This window comes from Rhodofomes roseus (assembly GCF_022264815.1).
Source record: "Rhodofomes roseus strain CIRM-BRFM 1785 chromosome Unknown C8Q71scaffold_10, whole genome shotgun sequence".
In the NCBI taxonomy this organism is placed as follows: Eukaryota; Fungi; Basidiomycota; class Agaricomycetes; order Polyporales; family Fomitopsidaceae; genus Rhodofomes; species Rhodofomes roseus.
Genome location: NW_025952966.1, coordinates 317,234 through 332,450, shown reverse-complemented (window position 1 = coordinate 332,450; position 15,217 = coordinate 317,234). Strand labels below are relative to the sequence as shown.

General features: G+C 56.1%; 7 protein-coding genes across 7 annotated transcripts; 4 read left to right on the top strand and 3 right to left on the bottom strand.

The window, feature by feature from the left end:
- Positions 1-64: 64 nt before the first annotated feature.
- C8Q71DRAFT_835110 (HSP20-like chaperone) lies at positions 65-1,129 on the top strand (the record flags this gene model as incomplete). The annotated part of the gene is made up of 5 exons (XM_047926423.1): positions 65-124; positions 205-305; positions 360-429; positions 486-824; positions 880-1,129. 5 exons carry the CDS (start codon positions 65-67, stop codon positions 1,015-1,017), a joined length of 708 nt encoding a protein of 235 aa, XP_047778818.1. The 3' UTR covers positions 1,018-1,129.
- Positions 1,130-1,480: 351 nt separating this feature from the next.
- On the bottom strand, positions 1,481-3,791 carry C8Q71DRAFT_707729 (WD40 repeat-like protein; the record flags this gene model as incomplete). Its single annotated transcript, XM_047920579.1, has 8 exons — positions 1,481-1,618; positions 1,672-1,788; positions 1,841-1,950; positions 2,007-2,751; positions 2,801-2,856; positions 2,912-3,004; positions 3,053-3,176; positions 3,231-3,791. The coding sequence occupies 8 exons, from the start codon at positions 3,789-3,791 to the stop codon at positions 1,481-1,483; spliced, it is 1,944 nt and encodes a 647-aa protein (XP_047778817.1).
- Positions 3,792-4,232: 441 nt separating this feature from the next.
- C8Q71DRAFT_809863 (ATP11-domain-containing protein) lies at positions 4,233-5,454 on the top strand. The gene is made up of 3 exons (XM_047926041.1): positions 4,233-4,411; positions 4,462-4,651; positions 4,711-5,454. The coding sequence occupies exons 1-3, from the start codon at positions 4,242-4,244 to the stop codon at positions 5,413-5,415; spliced, it is 1,065 nt and encodes a 354-aa protein (XP_047778816.1). The 5' UTR covers positions 4,233-4,241; the 3' UTR covers positions 5,416-5,454.
- A 50-nt stretch (positions 5,455-5,504) lies between these two features.
- On the top strand, positions 5,505-8,174 carry C8Q71DRAFT_907476 (pseudouridine synthase; the record flags this gene model as incomplete). The annotated part of the gene is made up of 10 exons (XM_047928956.1): positions 5,505-6,073; positions 6,130-6,215; positions 6,268-6,373; positions 6,427-6,508; positions 6,562-6,703; positions 6,755-6,833; positions 6,891-6,954; positions 7,005-7,025; positions 7,077-7,156; positions 7,206-8,174. The coding sequence occupies exons 1-10, from the start codon at positions 5,888-5,890 to the stop codon at positions 8,172-8,174; spliced, it is 1,815 nt and encodes a 604-aa protein (XP_047778815.1). The 5' UTR covers positions 5,505-5,887.
- A 1,535-nt stretch (positions 8,175-9,709) lies between these two features.
- On the bottom strand, positions 9,710-10,583 carry C8Q71DRAFT_48654 (uncharacterized protein). Its single transcript, XM_047918861.1, has one exon. The coding sequence runs from the start codon at positions 10,489-10,491 to the stop codon at positions 9,889-9,891; it is 603 nt and encodes a 200-aa protein (XP_047778814.1). The 5' UTR covers positions 10,492-10,583; the 3' UTR covers positions 9,710-9,888.
- Positions 10,584-11,691: 1,108 nt separating this feature from the next.
- On the top strand, positions 11,692-13,964 carry C8Q71DRAFT_758594 (cytochrome P450). Its single transcript, XM_047923743.1, has 5 exons — positions 11,692-12,330; positions 12,385-12,498; positions 12,559-12,633; positions 12,693-13,676; positions 13,727-13,964. Exons 1-5 carry the CDS (start codon positions 12,014-12,016, stop codon positions 13,788-13,790), a joined length of 1,554 nt encoding a protein of 517 aa, XP_047778813.1. The 5' UTR covers positions 11,692-12,013; the 3' UTR covers positions 13,791-13,964.
- C8Q71DRAFT_758592 (uncharacterized protein) lies at positions 13,965-14,724 on the bottom strand. The gene is made up of 4 exons (XM_047923742.1): positions 14,461-14,724; positions 14,324-14,405; positions 14,149-14,273; positions 13,965-14,099 (listed from the first exon to the last, which is right to left on the bottom strand). Exons 1-4 carry the CDS (start codon positions 14,584-14,586, stop codon positions 14,031-14,033), a joined length of 402 nt encoding a protein of 133 aa, XP_047778812.1. The 5' UTR covers positions 14,587-14,724; the 3' UTR covers positions 13,965-14,030.
- Positions 14,725-15,217: the final 493 nt, after the last annotated feature.

The window sequence follows — 15,217 nt, the reverse complement described above, 5'->3', positions numbered from 1 at the left end:
CCCGCGTACGTGCGTTTATTAGCCTCCTCCATTTGCAGACAGCCACACCATCCTCGACGACAAAATGGCCGTTCATCCTGAAGTACTATGGGCGCAACGCAGTTCCGAGACGGACGAGACGAAGGTCAGTTTCATCACTGCTCATTTGCGGCCTAGTGACTGACCGGCGCGATCGGCCATCGACGCGTCCCGACGCGTCTCCAGAATGTCCTCTACCTCACCGTGAACCTCTCGGACGTCCAGCCGGATACTCTCCAGTACGACCTCACACCAACTTCAATATCTTTCAAGGCCAAGGCCGGAAAGTATGTCCTGAGGAAAACCCTCATCTCGGAACGTCACTAACTTTCGTTTTTCAGTGCGTCGAAGGGCATTGAGGAGAGAGACTACGAGTTCAAGCTCGATCTCTTCGCCGAGGTTGTCCCCGAAGTACGCTCTCTACCACGATCCACCACGATCCCCGTGCTCACCCGCACATCGCCCAGGAATCCTCAAAAACGCTCACGAGCCGCCACCTCGCGGTCGTCCTCCGCAAGAAGGAGAAAAAGGCAGAGTTCTGGCCGCGCCTCTCGAAGGTGAAGGTCAAGATGCCGTTCGTCAAGACCGACTTCAGCAAGTGGGTAGACGAAGATGAGCAGGATGGCGAGGCGCCTGCCGTGGAAGAGGAACCCGACATGGGCGGTATGGGTGGTATGCCTGGCATGGGTGGCATGGGCGGTATGGGTGGTATGCCTGGCATGGGCGGCATGGGTGGTATGCCTGGTATGCCTGGAATGGGCGGCATGGGTGGCATGGGTGGCATGGGCGGCATGGACTTTGAGCAGGTATGTCGTCGACAACACGTTTTACGAGCCCGTGTTGACATTCGCGCTTCTCTAGATGATGAAGAGCATGGGTGGCGGCGCAGACCTTGGTGACCTCGGCGAGGGCCCGTCCGGCGCAGCCGCTGAGTCGGACGACTCTGACGACGATGGCCCGCCGCCATTGGAGGAGGCCGAGCCTGCGAAAACGTCATGAGCTGAGTACGGACAGTGTAGAAGAATGTCATGTCTTGAATGAAGTGCACGAACCCATTGCGCGGTCATGTATGTATGTAGCAAGTCTGCTGATATAATGATGCTTGATAGTACGTGCGGTGGAAGATTGCATCCAGTTGGCCGCTTGTCACAGTCGCCGTTCTACTACGTATTTGCCCTGCATGGAGCAAGGGGCACCTTCTAAGACTACGGCGACAGCTGTCCTCGCTCAGCAATTCGCCTTGTTACCATGCGTCTACCCCAGCATGTCTGTAGCAAACCTAAACACCATCGCGTTCTATTGCAATTGCATAACGACCGAGAAATGTGTTGTATGTATGCTACACTTGATAAAGCAATTAAATCTGGGAGTCCGTAATGCATGTCACGAATCTACGTTGTAGTGGCCATCGCAGCGGACAGTCCGCCCGCATTATCATAAAGATATTCACAGCCAGCGTGTATCATAGAGCCCAGACTTTCACGGTGCTGTCGCGCGCGCCGGAGACGAGGTACCTGTCCATGTAGCGCAGCCGCTCGACTGGTTTTGTGTGCCCATTCGTCAGGAGCGACGAGTGTTGCATGCTCGTGCGGTTGTAGATCTACGTTGCGAATCAGTCAGAGGATGTGTAGGGAGCGGGAGCGGAGTGCACACCTTGACGCCGTTCTCGCCCGTAGCAGCGACGATCTTGCGCGTGTCGAACTGTAGCGCGGTGACGGCATGGTCGTACTTGAGCGTCTCGAAGATACCGCCGGTGCGTAAATCCCAGATCTGCGTGGTGGTGTCAATCACAGCGCGAGCAAGGTCTAAGGGTGCAGCTTACGCGAATGGACTTGTCCAAGCTACCGCTGACTACATGCAGCTCGTCGAACTGGAGACACGAAACGGGGGCTGTGTGACCAAGCAGCGTACGATGAGGCTGGCCAGTCCGCACTACGCCAGGTAGCGTTAGTCGGCACCGTTCATTATTCATGAGTAGGTCCACTTACTGTCCCACATCCGCACGGCGCCGTCACCGCTCCCGCTCACAAGTGCATACCCCCAGAACTGCACTGCACCAACGAAGTCCTGATACATATCCCAGCTGCCATCCGCATACGGGGGCATCGGCACAGCGAACGAACCCGCCGCAGCCGCCGCCCCAGTGAACAAGTGGTTCGGAAGCGCACTCCCTGGCGCAGACGCCGGTGGGTGCGAGATCGCCCAGAGGATGTCCATGGTCATGACGCACTGCCCCGTGTTCAGGTCCCACTGGCGCATCGTCTTGTCGGACGCGCCAGTGACGAGGCACTCGTCCTCGAAGTACAGTGCAGACACGGTCTTGGTATGGCCCTCCAGCAGCCGGACGCACGGGCCCTCGCGCTCCGCCACGCTCGACGGCTGGCTCGAAGCGGACCGGATGCCGTTCGTGTGCGACTCGCCGCCGTCGTGGCTCTCGTCCTCTTCTGCGACGTCGCTTAGGCTGAAGGTCTCGCCCTCCCAGTCCTCGTCCTCGTCGACGCGCCGAAGGTCCCATAGCCGTACCGTACCGTCCTCGCTGCCTGTCACACAGACCTGCTCCTCCACCTGCATGCACTTCACTGTGCCTTGGTGTCCGCGCAGCCGCCCGATCTCCTCGCCTGTGAGTAGGTCCCAGACACGCGGCTGTGAGTCCTCCTGCGACGCGGTCACCAGCGTACCGTACGGCTCCGAGAAGTCAAGCGCAGTGATGGGTGTTGTGTGGCTCTCGAGCGTCTGCAATGACGTGAGATGAGTATATTTAGATACAACGCATAGGACATACCATGAATGCGACCCCTGGTGGCAGTTCATCGTGTTCCGAAGGCAGGAATGTGGGTCCTACAAAGCGTCCTTGAGTTGAGCTCAAAAGCAGGAATTCGGGAGTCTCTCGTACCTTTCCGCCTACGCGAACTCTGAATGGCATGGTCTGCATGGGCTCCTCGGGTGCGACTCGTCTCAAGTTCCAGTCGCTCTCTCACCCCTTCGACTACGAAAGCTTGAGCATACAAAGGCAGATTACAGCAATGATACTCACGTTCATCATCGAGCTCGAGCTCGTCTTCTTGCAGCTTCAGCAGGTCCTGCTCCAGCTTGGCCCGCATCGCGTCAAGTGTCTCGATCTTGTGGGTGATCTCCGCAATCTCGTTGTTCATGAGAGCCTACCGGTGCAAGGCTCAGCAATATAGTGAGGAGAGCGAGGGCCTACCACTCACTCTCCGGACGTGAATGTTCTCCTTGTCTCGCTCGATCTCCTGCGTCTGCCGCACTAGCTCCTCCTTCCCGAAGGTCTTCCCCGCACTTAAGCTCTCTCTACCTCTCCGCTTTGCTTTACTTTTACGACCGCGGCCCACCGTGTTGCCGATCATCACCATGTCCTCCTCACTGGCCACGCTTTCTCCCTCATGGTCCTCCTCATCACCCAACATGCCTCGCGCGCCCATCCCTAGCCGCTTTAGGCCCAGCCGTGGAGTATCCACATTGCGTGTTTGTCTCCGCCGCGCCCGACTCTTGTCTGCGCTGGGTATTGTCGCGTTGAAGCCACGCAGTAGACTAACATTCTGCGCGACGCCATCCGGCTCCGGGACCTCTTCGCTCAGGAGCTCCTCCGCTGCCTCGACAACCTGCAGGTCGCGCGATGTGATCCGCCGCCTGCCGAGCGTGAGCTGCATGGGTGCACGACCGAGCGTCGCAAAGTCCATGCGTCTACTCGACCCACCGACGGATGCGCGTGGCTTCCCGGACACGGTCGCAGCGTTGATAATGCGAGGCGTCATGATGACGGGGGCCACTGCAGGACAGGGTCGTCTGCACGCGTACGAACAAGGAGAGGGGAGATAGACACGTACGGTCTGCGAGCACCTTGGTCGAATCATGCTTCCTATGTGTGAACGGAGCCATGATTGCTCTGGATACCACGTCGAGCTTACTGGTGGTCGAGGACGAGGTGGAGGTGGTATCCACCGGCGGTGGCCGTTCGCGTTTCTTTTCTTGCGCTCTGCTCGAGGATGCCATTCTGGCGACGTATGCCGAGTTTAGAGGACCGAGCGAGCTGCTGCCCGCTGGCCAGCAGAGAAGACCGCACTGAGGATGGAGGAGGTTGGTAGCGTTGATTCTGAAGTCACCAACGCCCGCCGCTTCGGCCGTATCCCTGCACGCTGTCACGTGGTCGCCTAACGGTCCTTCACGCTGCCGGAGATCCTCTGCGCTTCCGCTCTGCCGCCGCCATGTTGTCTTCATGTCGCGCCGCCCTCTCTGCATCCGCTGTCAGGCGACCTCTCCAGCGATGCAACGTCCGGCGGACTTCGCCTCTCCTGCGGCAGCTCTCCAGCGAAGCCACGCGTAGTGCGGACTACGGAACGAAATATGCGGAGAAGCTGCAGAAGCGCGCTGAAGAGTAAGTCTGTGTGACGCAGGTATTGTATATTTTTGCTCATCGTGCTGTAGACAAGGTAAAACAGTAGATGCTCTCCTGCTAGAGCTGAGGGAACAAGAGAAGGAGAAGCGGAAGCAGAAATTGGCTCTCGAGGCCCAGCAGCAGGGGTCGAAACCTGCTGGCGCTGCAGGTACTTCACCGTCTGTGGCGTCATCATCGACTAGCCCTTCTCCCGGTCGTAGAGATAGCTCTCCCATCAAGGTAAGCCTTGCTTGCGTGCACCACGACAACACCTGTAACATGTGATCTGCACCTTGCAGCCTCTGGACAGCATCATCAGGCTGGACAGGCTCTGGAAGGGGCCGGTCAACTCAGAGGCCATCTCACATCTATGGAATGCGTATCATTCTTCGCGCTCCGGAGGGACGGGTCGCGGCTTCGTGTCTGCCTCCATACCGGTCGCAGCATACAACAGGATGCTTGACGTCGCCACGAAGTACCCCAAATTTGTCGTGCCCTTACGACGACCAAAGCCCGAGACGGAGGAGCCCACTGAGGACAAGTCCGCGTACGAGCTCTATTTCATGGAATGGGGATTTCACGGTTCGCCACCGGAGCCATCGGCCAAGCTCGATCCCTTCGCGCCTCCCAAGCCCTCGGCCAATCCCCAGACGAGCACGGTCCTCTTTACGCCCCTGCAAGAGTACAAGCTCCGTCAGACCTTTGCCACGCCATACCTTGTAATCACGCAATATACTGACTTGGCCCAATCCCACGGCGTTGTCCTCATGCGAGGCGAGATCACGCCTTCTTCCACAGGTGCCCCTGCAGGTGCCAGTGATGGGCGTTACATGCTGAGCCAGGAAGACGCTCACATGCTTAGTGTCGTCATCCAAAAGTTCTATTTGTGGCCGAGTAACGAGAACGAACGGACGAAGCTGCTACGTGCATTCCACGAGACGCCAGCGGAATTCGAGTGGGAAAAGTTGTTGGCTCATGCAGATTTCCTTATGTGTCGCACGTAACGCAATTGATTTCTATGGTCCTGCCCTTGAGAGAATGACAAAACAGTGAAGAAGGGTTTTGATACGTGATGAGTTTTCAACATATTCAACATATTCGGTTGTGCGCCAGGGCGCTTAACGTGGCGTTCAGTAGGATTTTCCTTCCGAAGAAGGAAACCAATGATCGAGTGCATACCTCTCAAATACCTCTAGAGTCAATTCTTCAGTGCTACGTTCGGGCTCGCCCTACACCGTGACCACGATACTGCAAGCTTCCTTTTCACCACTGCAAGTACTGTGCGCACGTAGGCTATCTCTTCTGAAACACTTGAAGAAGATCCCGGCCCCTCCTGGTATACACCGTTTCCTCGTACTGGCATCACATACCAAGCAAAACCGGTCCGCCCGACCCTCAAGGGTACACTACCCTCTCATCCCGCTTTCGGGCGACGAGGTCTTCCGGCACTTCCTCTCCCGCTTCTTGTTGTCGACAATGGCATCCAATACACCAGATTTCACCACCAGCCCGACGACCCCACATCGGACAGAAAGACCGGGTTTGAAGAAAATACCACCGTACTGGTACCCATACACCACCATGACGAAGGGTCGTTGGCTTGGTCGAGAGTTACTGGAGGTCGTATCAACCGAGTTTCGTAGTCGGTCCGTGGAATTCTACGTACGTCAACGTCTCGTGCTGCCATCCAATTGAGCTGTAACGTCTGCCAAGGTCAGAAATACGCCATTGAAACAGGTGTCACTACGATCAACGGTAAACCAGCGAAACCTTGGACAATCCTTAGGAACGGAGACCGCGTAGAGTACGTTCCAGACCATGTGCCCAGAAGTCGAGCGCACTGACCGCACGTTAAGGAACGTTGTGCACCGGCATGAACCTCCGGTCACTTCGACACCTGTCCGCATCGTACATCATGATAAGGAACGCGGCTTTATTGTCATCGACAAACCCGGTTCAATTGTAAGGCTCCTGGTAATCTCCTGTGATCACACTGACCCTAACCTTCTGTCTAGCCCGTTCATGCGGCTGGACGCTATTTTCGGAATAGCCTCGTTGAGATCTTGAAGAATGACTTCGGCTTTAAAAAAGTCTACAGTATGTACAGATTGACGTCCCCTGTGGAATTTGTCTCGGCTCATTGTCTCTAGCGATCAACAGATTGGATAGACTCACTTCCGGGATGATGATTATTCCTTTGAATGCGACGCTTGCAACCACTCTCACCCAGGAGTTCATGGACGGCACAGTTCAGAAGGAATATGTTGCGCGCTGCAGGGGGCAGTTTCCAGAGTAAATACTACTCACAAATTCTCGCTATGTTCTGACTGATCTCTAATGCAGAGACGAGGTCACTTGCGAGCAGCCACTACTCACGATTGATAGGCAAATGGGACTGAATGTAGTTCATCCCGAAGGCAGGGTAGGATAGCGTTGTCCCCCGATGAGATGCTTGTATTCATGCAATGGTCGTGATCAGCCCGCAAAGACGATCTTCAAACGACTTCATTACGATGCGGATACCGATACAAGCGTTGTGCGCTGTGAGTAGTACGCCGTTGCGATTTCTTCTACTTACTCACGTCGCCTTTAGGTCGTCCGTTGACGGGTCGTTGTTCGTGTTCAACTGCTTGCCAATCACACCGGAAACTAATGTATGTTTCAGCTCATCAAATACGGGTACACCTCCAGTACCTTGGATATCCTATAGCAAATGATCCCGTCTACTCAGAGACGAGGATATGGGTACGTCGCTTTCACGGAGAAGTGCAGTACAGTTTACTGATATCTGCAGGGCGAGCGACTAGGCAACGGAGGAGTAGACTGGACTCCGAGCGAGGAACGTGCAGCCCCTGCACCTCCCAAGGAATCAGGCTTGTCTATCGCCGACAACCCGGAGATCTTGTCCAAGAAGCCCACCGATGTTGCCCAGCGAGACAACTCTTCCTCATCTGTCAACTCGGATGTCATTGCTGAGCAAGAAACCGGTCACGGCATCAGCGGAAGCACCGATGCACCGACCGCTGTTTCTAAGCCCCTGCCTCGCGAAACCGGTCACGATATCGGCATGGCTTCGCCCGTCCCGCTGTCCGCTGAGTTAGTTGGGATCATCACGCGGCTTCGCAACATGAAGGTAGCATTCCTCCTGCTCAGCATCTTGGGCATTCTTTTACTCATCCACGCTTCTCTTGTCACGCTCGCTGTGCTTCTGCAGGACGAAGACGAAGACTGGGGTCGCTGGCGAGACGTCGTCTTCCGTGCCAAGGGAGCTCTATCACCATACGGTGTCAACGTGCCCCTGCCGCCGCAGAACAGGCGAAAAAGAGGCGGGCAGACGCAGACGCCTACCCCTCAGGAGGACAGCGCGGATGCGGCGAGGAGTAAGGATGACGGCGCTGATGCTGCTGACAGTGAAACCACTCAAGCTGAGGAGCAGCCGCCCCAGCTGACGGTGGAGGAAGCGCTTGCGAAGCTCGAGTCTTTCCGCAAGCCACCGCCGTCGCCAGTGATCTCTCCGCTGCCAGATTCGTCCGCGCCGCTACCCTCTCTGTCGGACTCGGCACCCACGCCGACTGCGGAAGCGCTTGCAGAGGCCGACGCAGGGTCTTATTGCCCAGAATGCTACATGCCGCTGCATCCTGACCCTACACCGGAGCGCTTGTACATCTTCTTGCATGCCTTGCGGTATACCACTAGCTTGGGCTCGTTTGAGACCAAGATGCCAGAATGGGCGGCGGAAGGGTGGACCTGGGATAGATCGTGATGGTTAAGGGAGCCTACATCGCTGCAACCTCGTTGTGAGTGCCTTGGCGAATGACAAGTCAAGCTTTACGAACGAATCGCGACTGACGTGTAGCCGGACAGATTCAGGCAGATTTCTCCCGAGACTGTAGACCTTTGTTGTACAGGATGTTTCTGTGCGCGATTGTTTAGACTTCATGTCCAAGGCACGAACACTAGTGCCTTCTCCCTCGAACGGCCGTTGGATGGAGAAGCCTTAGGAACAATGCGTAGTGCTTCTGCTTATGCAGGTGCCGTTCTGTCGCTGATCTTTGCTCGTCACCTGAAGCAAGTATACCACTCGCGCTGCTCGGCACCAGTCAGCATCACGACATGGACTGACCAATGCCCTGCATCCAAGCGCCGTCATTTTGCCTCTTCAGGTGCGTCGTTCAGGGAACATGGTTTGTCGGTACGTACAGCTGCATTTATTCCTGACCAATCGTGTTGTTGTGCGACGCACATGATCGTGCACGACTCAATGTCGGTCGGTCTTTGCGGCTCGGTATTATTAGCAGCTGGTGTTGTCGGCCTCCCGCTTCGGGTGGGCCAAGGTTCGCCCAGGTCGTGTCTCTCCAAGAGGTGTGTACGTTACGCCTTTGAGACAAGGCCGCGGAGCAACGAGCTTGCTCCCGCGAACCCTTAGGCTGGCCATGGCCAGAATGCAGCGGGAACTTCGAGGCGGCCGCCGAGTGATCGGTGACCCACATCGGAGAGATGTCTTTACGGCAGGTACGGTCGAGAAGCGCGCAGGCTCCGACAGGTTGTGAAGCAGATCCACCAATACAACATCACGTTTGGGTGAGTAGTGGGACTAGATCGCCTATTGGATGCATCGAATATTGGCAGATCTTCGCTGAGTTCAAGGCACGGAGTGCTGACGAACGCTCCAGGCAGGTGTCTTCAGACACTCGCATCACCGGGTATTCTGAGTTCATAATGCGTCGCGGATGACGGTAGGCTCCGTCAGATTGGTGAGTTGGCTCAGGGACGTCCTACAGGGCATATAAGCTCTAGTCGTGCGTTCGGTCAATCCTCGTATTCCACTTCAGCGCGCATTGTGCGACTACGCCCTTCACCATCCATTAGGATCATGCGCGGCGCATCCCTGTTGAAGCCCTTTTCTCGGAAGTCAAAGGTAAGCTGTCAACAGCAGCCCAAGTACATCAAGCCCCAATCTCTTATACATGTATCGCACCTAGATGCATGACGATGCCCCACCACCTCCTGCAAATGCTGTACAAAATAGTCCAACCCGTCCGAGGGCGATGGCAACGTCCATTGTTTACCCTAGTACGTTGGTTGAGCACGTCATCAATTTGGTTAGTGCACAATGACATTGCCACTCTTCCGCTTGACTGATGTTTTTTCGCTTGCGTTCGCTTGCAGCCGATTGAACTAGAAAGTCCGATCGACAAGTGTCACCCTGGTCCTCATACGAAAACACCCAAGAGGGTGAGTGTTGCTTGGACTGTCGGCTTTGATCGTGAGCTTGATGTAGCTCAGCGGCCGTCTACCCAGAACATCACAGAGTCTGCACGAGGCTCAGCATCTGCGTTGTCGAGACAATGAAGGCGGCTGCGGTTATCGATTTGTAAACGTTTATACCCAGATTGCTTGATACCCGACACTTCCTTGCACCAGTCTCCCGCTACCTGGTCTTGCAGGACAATTGACCTTACATCGTGTATTATTCACTACTGTCTTCGTCCTGCATGCCATGCATAATGTGATGAGAACCTTGAAGTTTGACCACGGGGCTTGGGGTGCCGCCTGAGTGTCGCAGTGACAGCAGATGGTCGACTGTCGGACCACTGTGCCAGTAGCGTTGGTCGTAGTGCGTCGGGTGCGTCATCGCTTCGTGTCCCTGCTACTATTGATTGTACAACAGTAACAGCCAGCTGCGCTTCGGGCGAACGTTCATTAGCACTCGTTGGACCTAGCATGGTAGATGGTATGTTGTTGCTCATCTCATCATTATCTTGCGTGCTCACTACACCGCTCAGTAGCAATAGCAGGTGGCAATCAGACCGCTGCAAACTATCTCTGGTGCGGGAAGCCAGACCATCATTACCTGTGATCACCAGCATCCAGTGCTTGGTACGTACACTGTACAGGGAATCGAGGGCCCGAATAGATGCCAGCCTCGTACGAGGGTCGGGCCTGAGCGCTTGAAGCTTGAGCACTGTTACCCTTGTGTTGCTGGGATCCATGCCGCAGCACACCTTCTGACGTACCACAGTACTAGTGCCTGCAGTGCCGATAGGCATACTTATGTTGCCTTGACCACCTGTTGGCATTGCAGAGGCCTGTTATCCGAGTTCGAGGTGGCTCAGTCCCGCATCTCCCAAGTCATCTCCGGCGTTGTGGATGAAACGATGCGGCAGGCAGCGATATTAATAGTCATGCACGACGACCGTATCACACAATGAGGACGTTGCGGATGCTTCGACTCTCACACGAGCTGGTTGCACTCCTCGACTACTCACACGTCTGTCCCCATCGTCAATGAACGTTCCGTATTTTTACTGCAACACTCCCATGCCGAAGGGGAACTTGAAGTGGCAGATTTTGCAAGTGATGTCAGCAACGGTTGCAGTCTTTGTCCGCATACCCCGGATATCTCGTCATGGAGCTTACCGCACACCGGAGACCGACGCACAGCCCTTGATGACTTCGCTTGTTGGTCATAGCAAGTAGCCAATATTTCGAATGTCGTAGCACAGAATTGCCGTATTTTATTGTTTATTCGCCTATATGGTTCGTTGGCGGTGGGCCGGGGACGACCGCCTGCCGACGGATGGCGGGAGGCGCGACGAGGCGCGACGGGGCTTACGGCTATGGTTGACGGGACGTCCGAGGTTCGTTTGCCGCGCGCCTCGGGCATCTGCGGGCCAGGCCGCTTACGTAAACTGACCTCGCAGACAGTGTCTCGCTAGTATTTGGCTGCTTTTTCAATAACGGACACAACTCAGGATGCTGAAGAATACCATACCGTGCTTTACTGGCTTTTCCGGGTGTCGAGATCGAGTTCTGAGATGCACTGTCCGCAAAACCGCCATTTCTGCGCACGGACAACATAAGCGCCGGTGATAACGGGCATATCAGTGATCTAATCTGACATGGCTACCTAAACGGGCGGTCTTCGGACAGATTACTATGTCAGGTTGCGATGCTAGTATCTGAGTAGTATGTGCCTCACTGACATTCCTTGGTTATGCTAATGTGCATCGGGCTGGACAAGTTTTGTGCTTGAATGTTATTGATTTCTCGGACGAGCAGGTGATCTCCAGCTACATCTACCCATTTAGGCAGCGAACTCAGATAAGATCACTGATGTGCTCATTATCACGGGCGCTTACAGCATGTCTTCCCAAAATGACCATTATTACGCGTCCTTATCCCACACAGACCGGGAAACCTACTGAAAACATCTGTAAGGTCCATATAAATCGGTTCAAATGCACCAAGAGTGTGTTGGGCAGTCCGACACGAGCGAGGGACACTGTGCGAGCGAAGCTTACGTAAGCGGCCTGGCCCGCAGATGCCCGAGGCGCGCGGCAAACGAACCTCGGACGTCTCGCCAACCATATACGGCGAGTCGGCGACGAGGCCGGACTGGGCCGGGGAGCGCTGGGAAAGTGGCCGATATTTCCCAAATCGAATGATTTTTGGGCAGCCAATGGGAGGGCGCGCATCGAACATTTCTACCTTTCGAGACTGCCGGCGAACGTAGGTTGTTGCGCAAAACCGGGTAGAGACGTCGTCTGCCTTCTGTGGTCATCCCTGTCCTGTTCACGACCGACGACGACGATCCCAGCCATGGCGTTGCTCAAGGACCACGAGTCGATGAAGGCGGCCATGCCGTCCTACACTGGCGGCCCATCCCACCGCGTCCCCACCGTCCCCTTCCTCGCCTCGTCCGAGACCGTCACATGGTTCTACACGACCGTCGCCATCGTCCTGGCCGTGCTTGCCCTCGAACAGTCCGTTTACCGTTACAAGAAGCGTCATCTTCCCGGCGACAAATGGACAATACCCCTCATCGGCAAGTTCGCGGACTCCATGAAGCCCACCATGGAGGGCTATATGAAGCAATGGGACTCTGGCGCGCTGAGCGCTCTCAGTGTCTTCAACATGTAAGCTCACCATCGGTGATTCGTGCCGCAACGCCTAAAGCTTAATTCGCATAGCTTCATTGTCATGGCCTCGACCAACGAATTTTCGCGCAAGATCCTCAACTCGCCCAACCATGCCGAGCCCTGCCTTGTCCACTCCGCGAAGCAGATCTTGCGGCCAGATAACTGGTACGCGGCAGCGATACAGCGATAAGACCGCCATCTCATTTGCATATTGCTTTCCTACAGGGTCTTCCTTACCGGAAAGGTCCACGTCGAGTATCGGAGGGTGCTGAATGGCCTATTCACGCGCAAGGCTCTCGGGTACGTCATACCCGCAATCGAAGCTGCCAGCTAGCCTTGACTGACCCCGCCTTCTTCAGCGTGTACGTGGGTATCCAGGACGCGATCACGCGCAAGTACTTCAAGCAATGGCTCGCGGACGCCGCTGAGGATCCCTCGCCGAAGCCGATCATGATGCGCGCGCGCGACCTCAACATGGAGACCTCGCTCCGCGTCTTCTGCGGCCCGCACATCCCCGACCACGCCGCGAAGGAGATCGCAGACAAGTACTGGATGATCACCGTCGCGCTCGAGCTCGTCAACTTCCCGCTCGCAATCCCCGGCACCAAGGTCTACCGCGCGATCCAGGCCCGCAAGGTCGCGCTGCGCTGGCTCGAGCACGCAGCCGCGGAGAGCAAGAAGGCGATGGCGGCCGGCGGCGACGCACAGTGCATGCTCGACCAGTGGGTGCTTGACCTCGCGGATCCAGAGTACAAGGGCCGCCGCGACTTCAGCGACCTCGAGATGGCGATGGTGGTCTTCTCCTTCCTGTTCGCGAGCCAGGACGCCATGAGCAGTGGCCTGATCTACGGCTTCCAGCACCTAGCGGACCACCCGGAGGTGCTCGCAAAGGTGCGCGAGGAGCAGGAGAGCGTGCGCGCAGGCAACTACGAGAAGCCGATCACGCTTGAGATGATGGACAACATGCCGTACCTCCGCGCGGTCGTGAAGGAGAGCTTGCGCGTGAAGCCGCCCGTGACGATGGTGCCGTACAAGACGCTGAAGGCGTTCCCAATCTCGAACGACTACACCGTCCCGGCGAACAGCATGGTCATCCCGTCGTTCTACAACTCGCTTCACGATCCCGAGGTATTCTCCGAGCCCGATGAGTTCCTGCCCGAGCGCTGGCTCGACCCCAACGGCAGCGCGAACCAGAACCCAAGGAACTACCTCGTCTTCGGGAGCGGCCCGCACAAGTGCATTGGCATTGAGTACGCCGTGATGAACATTGCTATCGTCCTCGCAGATGCTGCAGTGCTCATGGACTTTGAGCACGTCCGCACTGAGAAGAGCGAGAAGGTCCAGTGAGTACCTTCAATCTGATGGAATAAACATGAGCTGACCCTGTCGGCAGGATCATCGCGACCCTCTTCCCTCAGGACGGTTGCCTCCTAAAATTCTCGCCTCGTCAACATTGAGCCTACAGACTCTCGTGCGGATGGCTGTCATACTTATATTCTCCATATTCATTCTCCTTCGTTTTGTTCCCAGGGTCGTGGCGAATACCCCTACCCTACAGTTAGCAGCAGTCGCCGAATGGTGTAATGATCGTCATGAAGATGAGTTAATGCATTCAAGTACAATGCGAATATGCTACAGGAGGTACCGTGCGTTGGTCCCATGGTGAATACCGGTGCGGAAGAGGCAACGAGGTTTGTTTACTTGCGTGCCTCCTTCTTGACGTCCTCTTTGAAGTCTCGTGCGCCTTCCTTCACGCCTGCTGAGGTCTTCAGGGGGTAAGTACGGCGCAGAGCACGAGGAACGGAGTCTGTTCACCTGGTTGGCCTTCTGGCTTGCCTGCCCCGTTGCCTGGCTGGCCTTTTGGCTTGCCTGACCCGTCGCCTGGCTTGCCTTCTGGCTTGCCTGGCCCGTCACCTCCTTTGCCTTCTGCGCGGCGGGGGCTGAGCGCGAAGTCAATGAGTAATCGCGTCAATCAATGTATCCCACATACCCAATGTCTCTTTCGTGGCTTCTGTTGCTTCCTCGCCCTTCTCGATCGCAGATGCAAGCGTTCGCCCGACCTTGATGTTGACCTATGCGAGTAAGGTCAGTCATCTCGGATGTGCCCAGACAGCTCAACAGACGTACGTCACTTGCAACCTCCTTCACCTTCTCGGTCGCCGATTTGCTCGCGGCGGGCGAGACGCGGAACGCGCGCGTGCCGGCGCGGACGGCGGGGGTGGTGGATGCGAGCGCGTTGCGGAGCATGGACATCGTGGTGGTTGTTCGTGGGTCGTTAGGAATGCAAGGTAATGTGTGGGTGCAAAAAGAGATGGGAAAGTGTGAGTTGAGGACGTGCAAGCGAGTCGCGTTGAAGTAGTTGGTCGTGGTGGGCCATGACGTAGGCGAGTGGGGGCGCGCGAGGGCAGCTGGGTGGCGGGCGCGGAGGGTGATGTCACTGCAGGTCTCGCGCTAGGTCAGATTGGGCATGGACCTGTCCCTGTCTGCGTCCGGGACTTTGGAGACTTGGGAGACCGAGACGGTGCGCACTCTGCGCCACAGCTGGCAGTGACGGGCCATGATGATCAACTTCGTCCTGCTCTACCAGCACTATACTTCCGATGTCTCCGTATCAATTCTTCAGCGAGCAGCATTGTATGATGCGGATATCCGAGCTGTGTTCTGTGATACCGCCCTTTGTACTGGACCCGCTCTAATCCCTGATATCAAAATCGAACGTGCGCGAACGTAAGTCCCTTGCCTTGTGAGGAACCTGTTGACAAAGTAAGATCTCACGCATGAACTCTTCTCATCAGATGTGACGATAGGTCGTACCTTCGGGCTGTACGCAGTGTTAATGCGGCTGTAAGATTGGGGAACCGCTCGTACAGCTTCAAGTAGATGC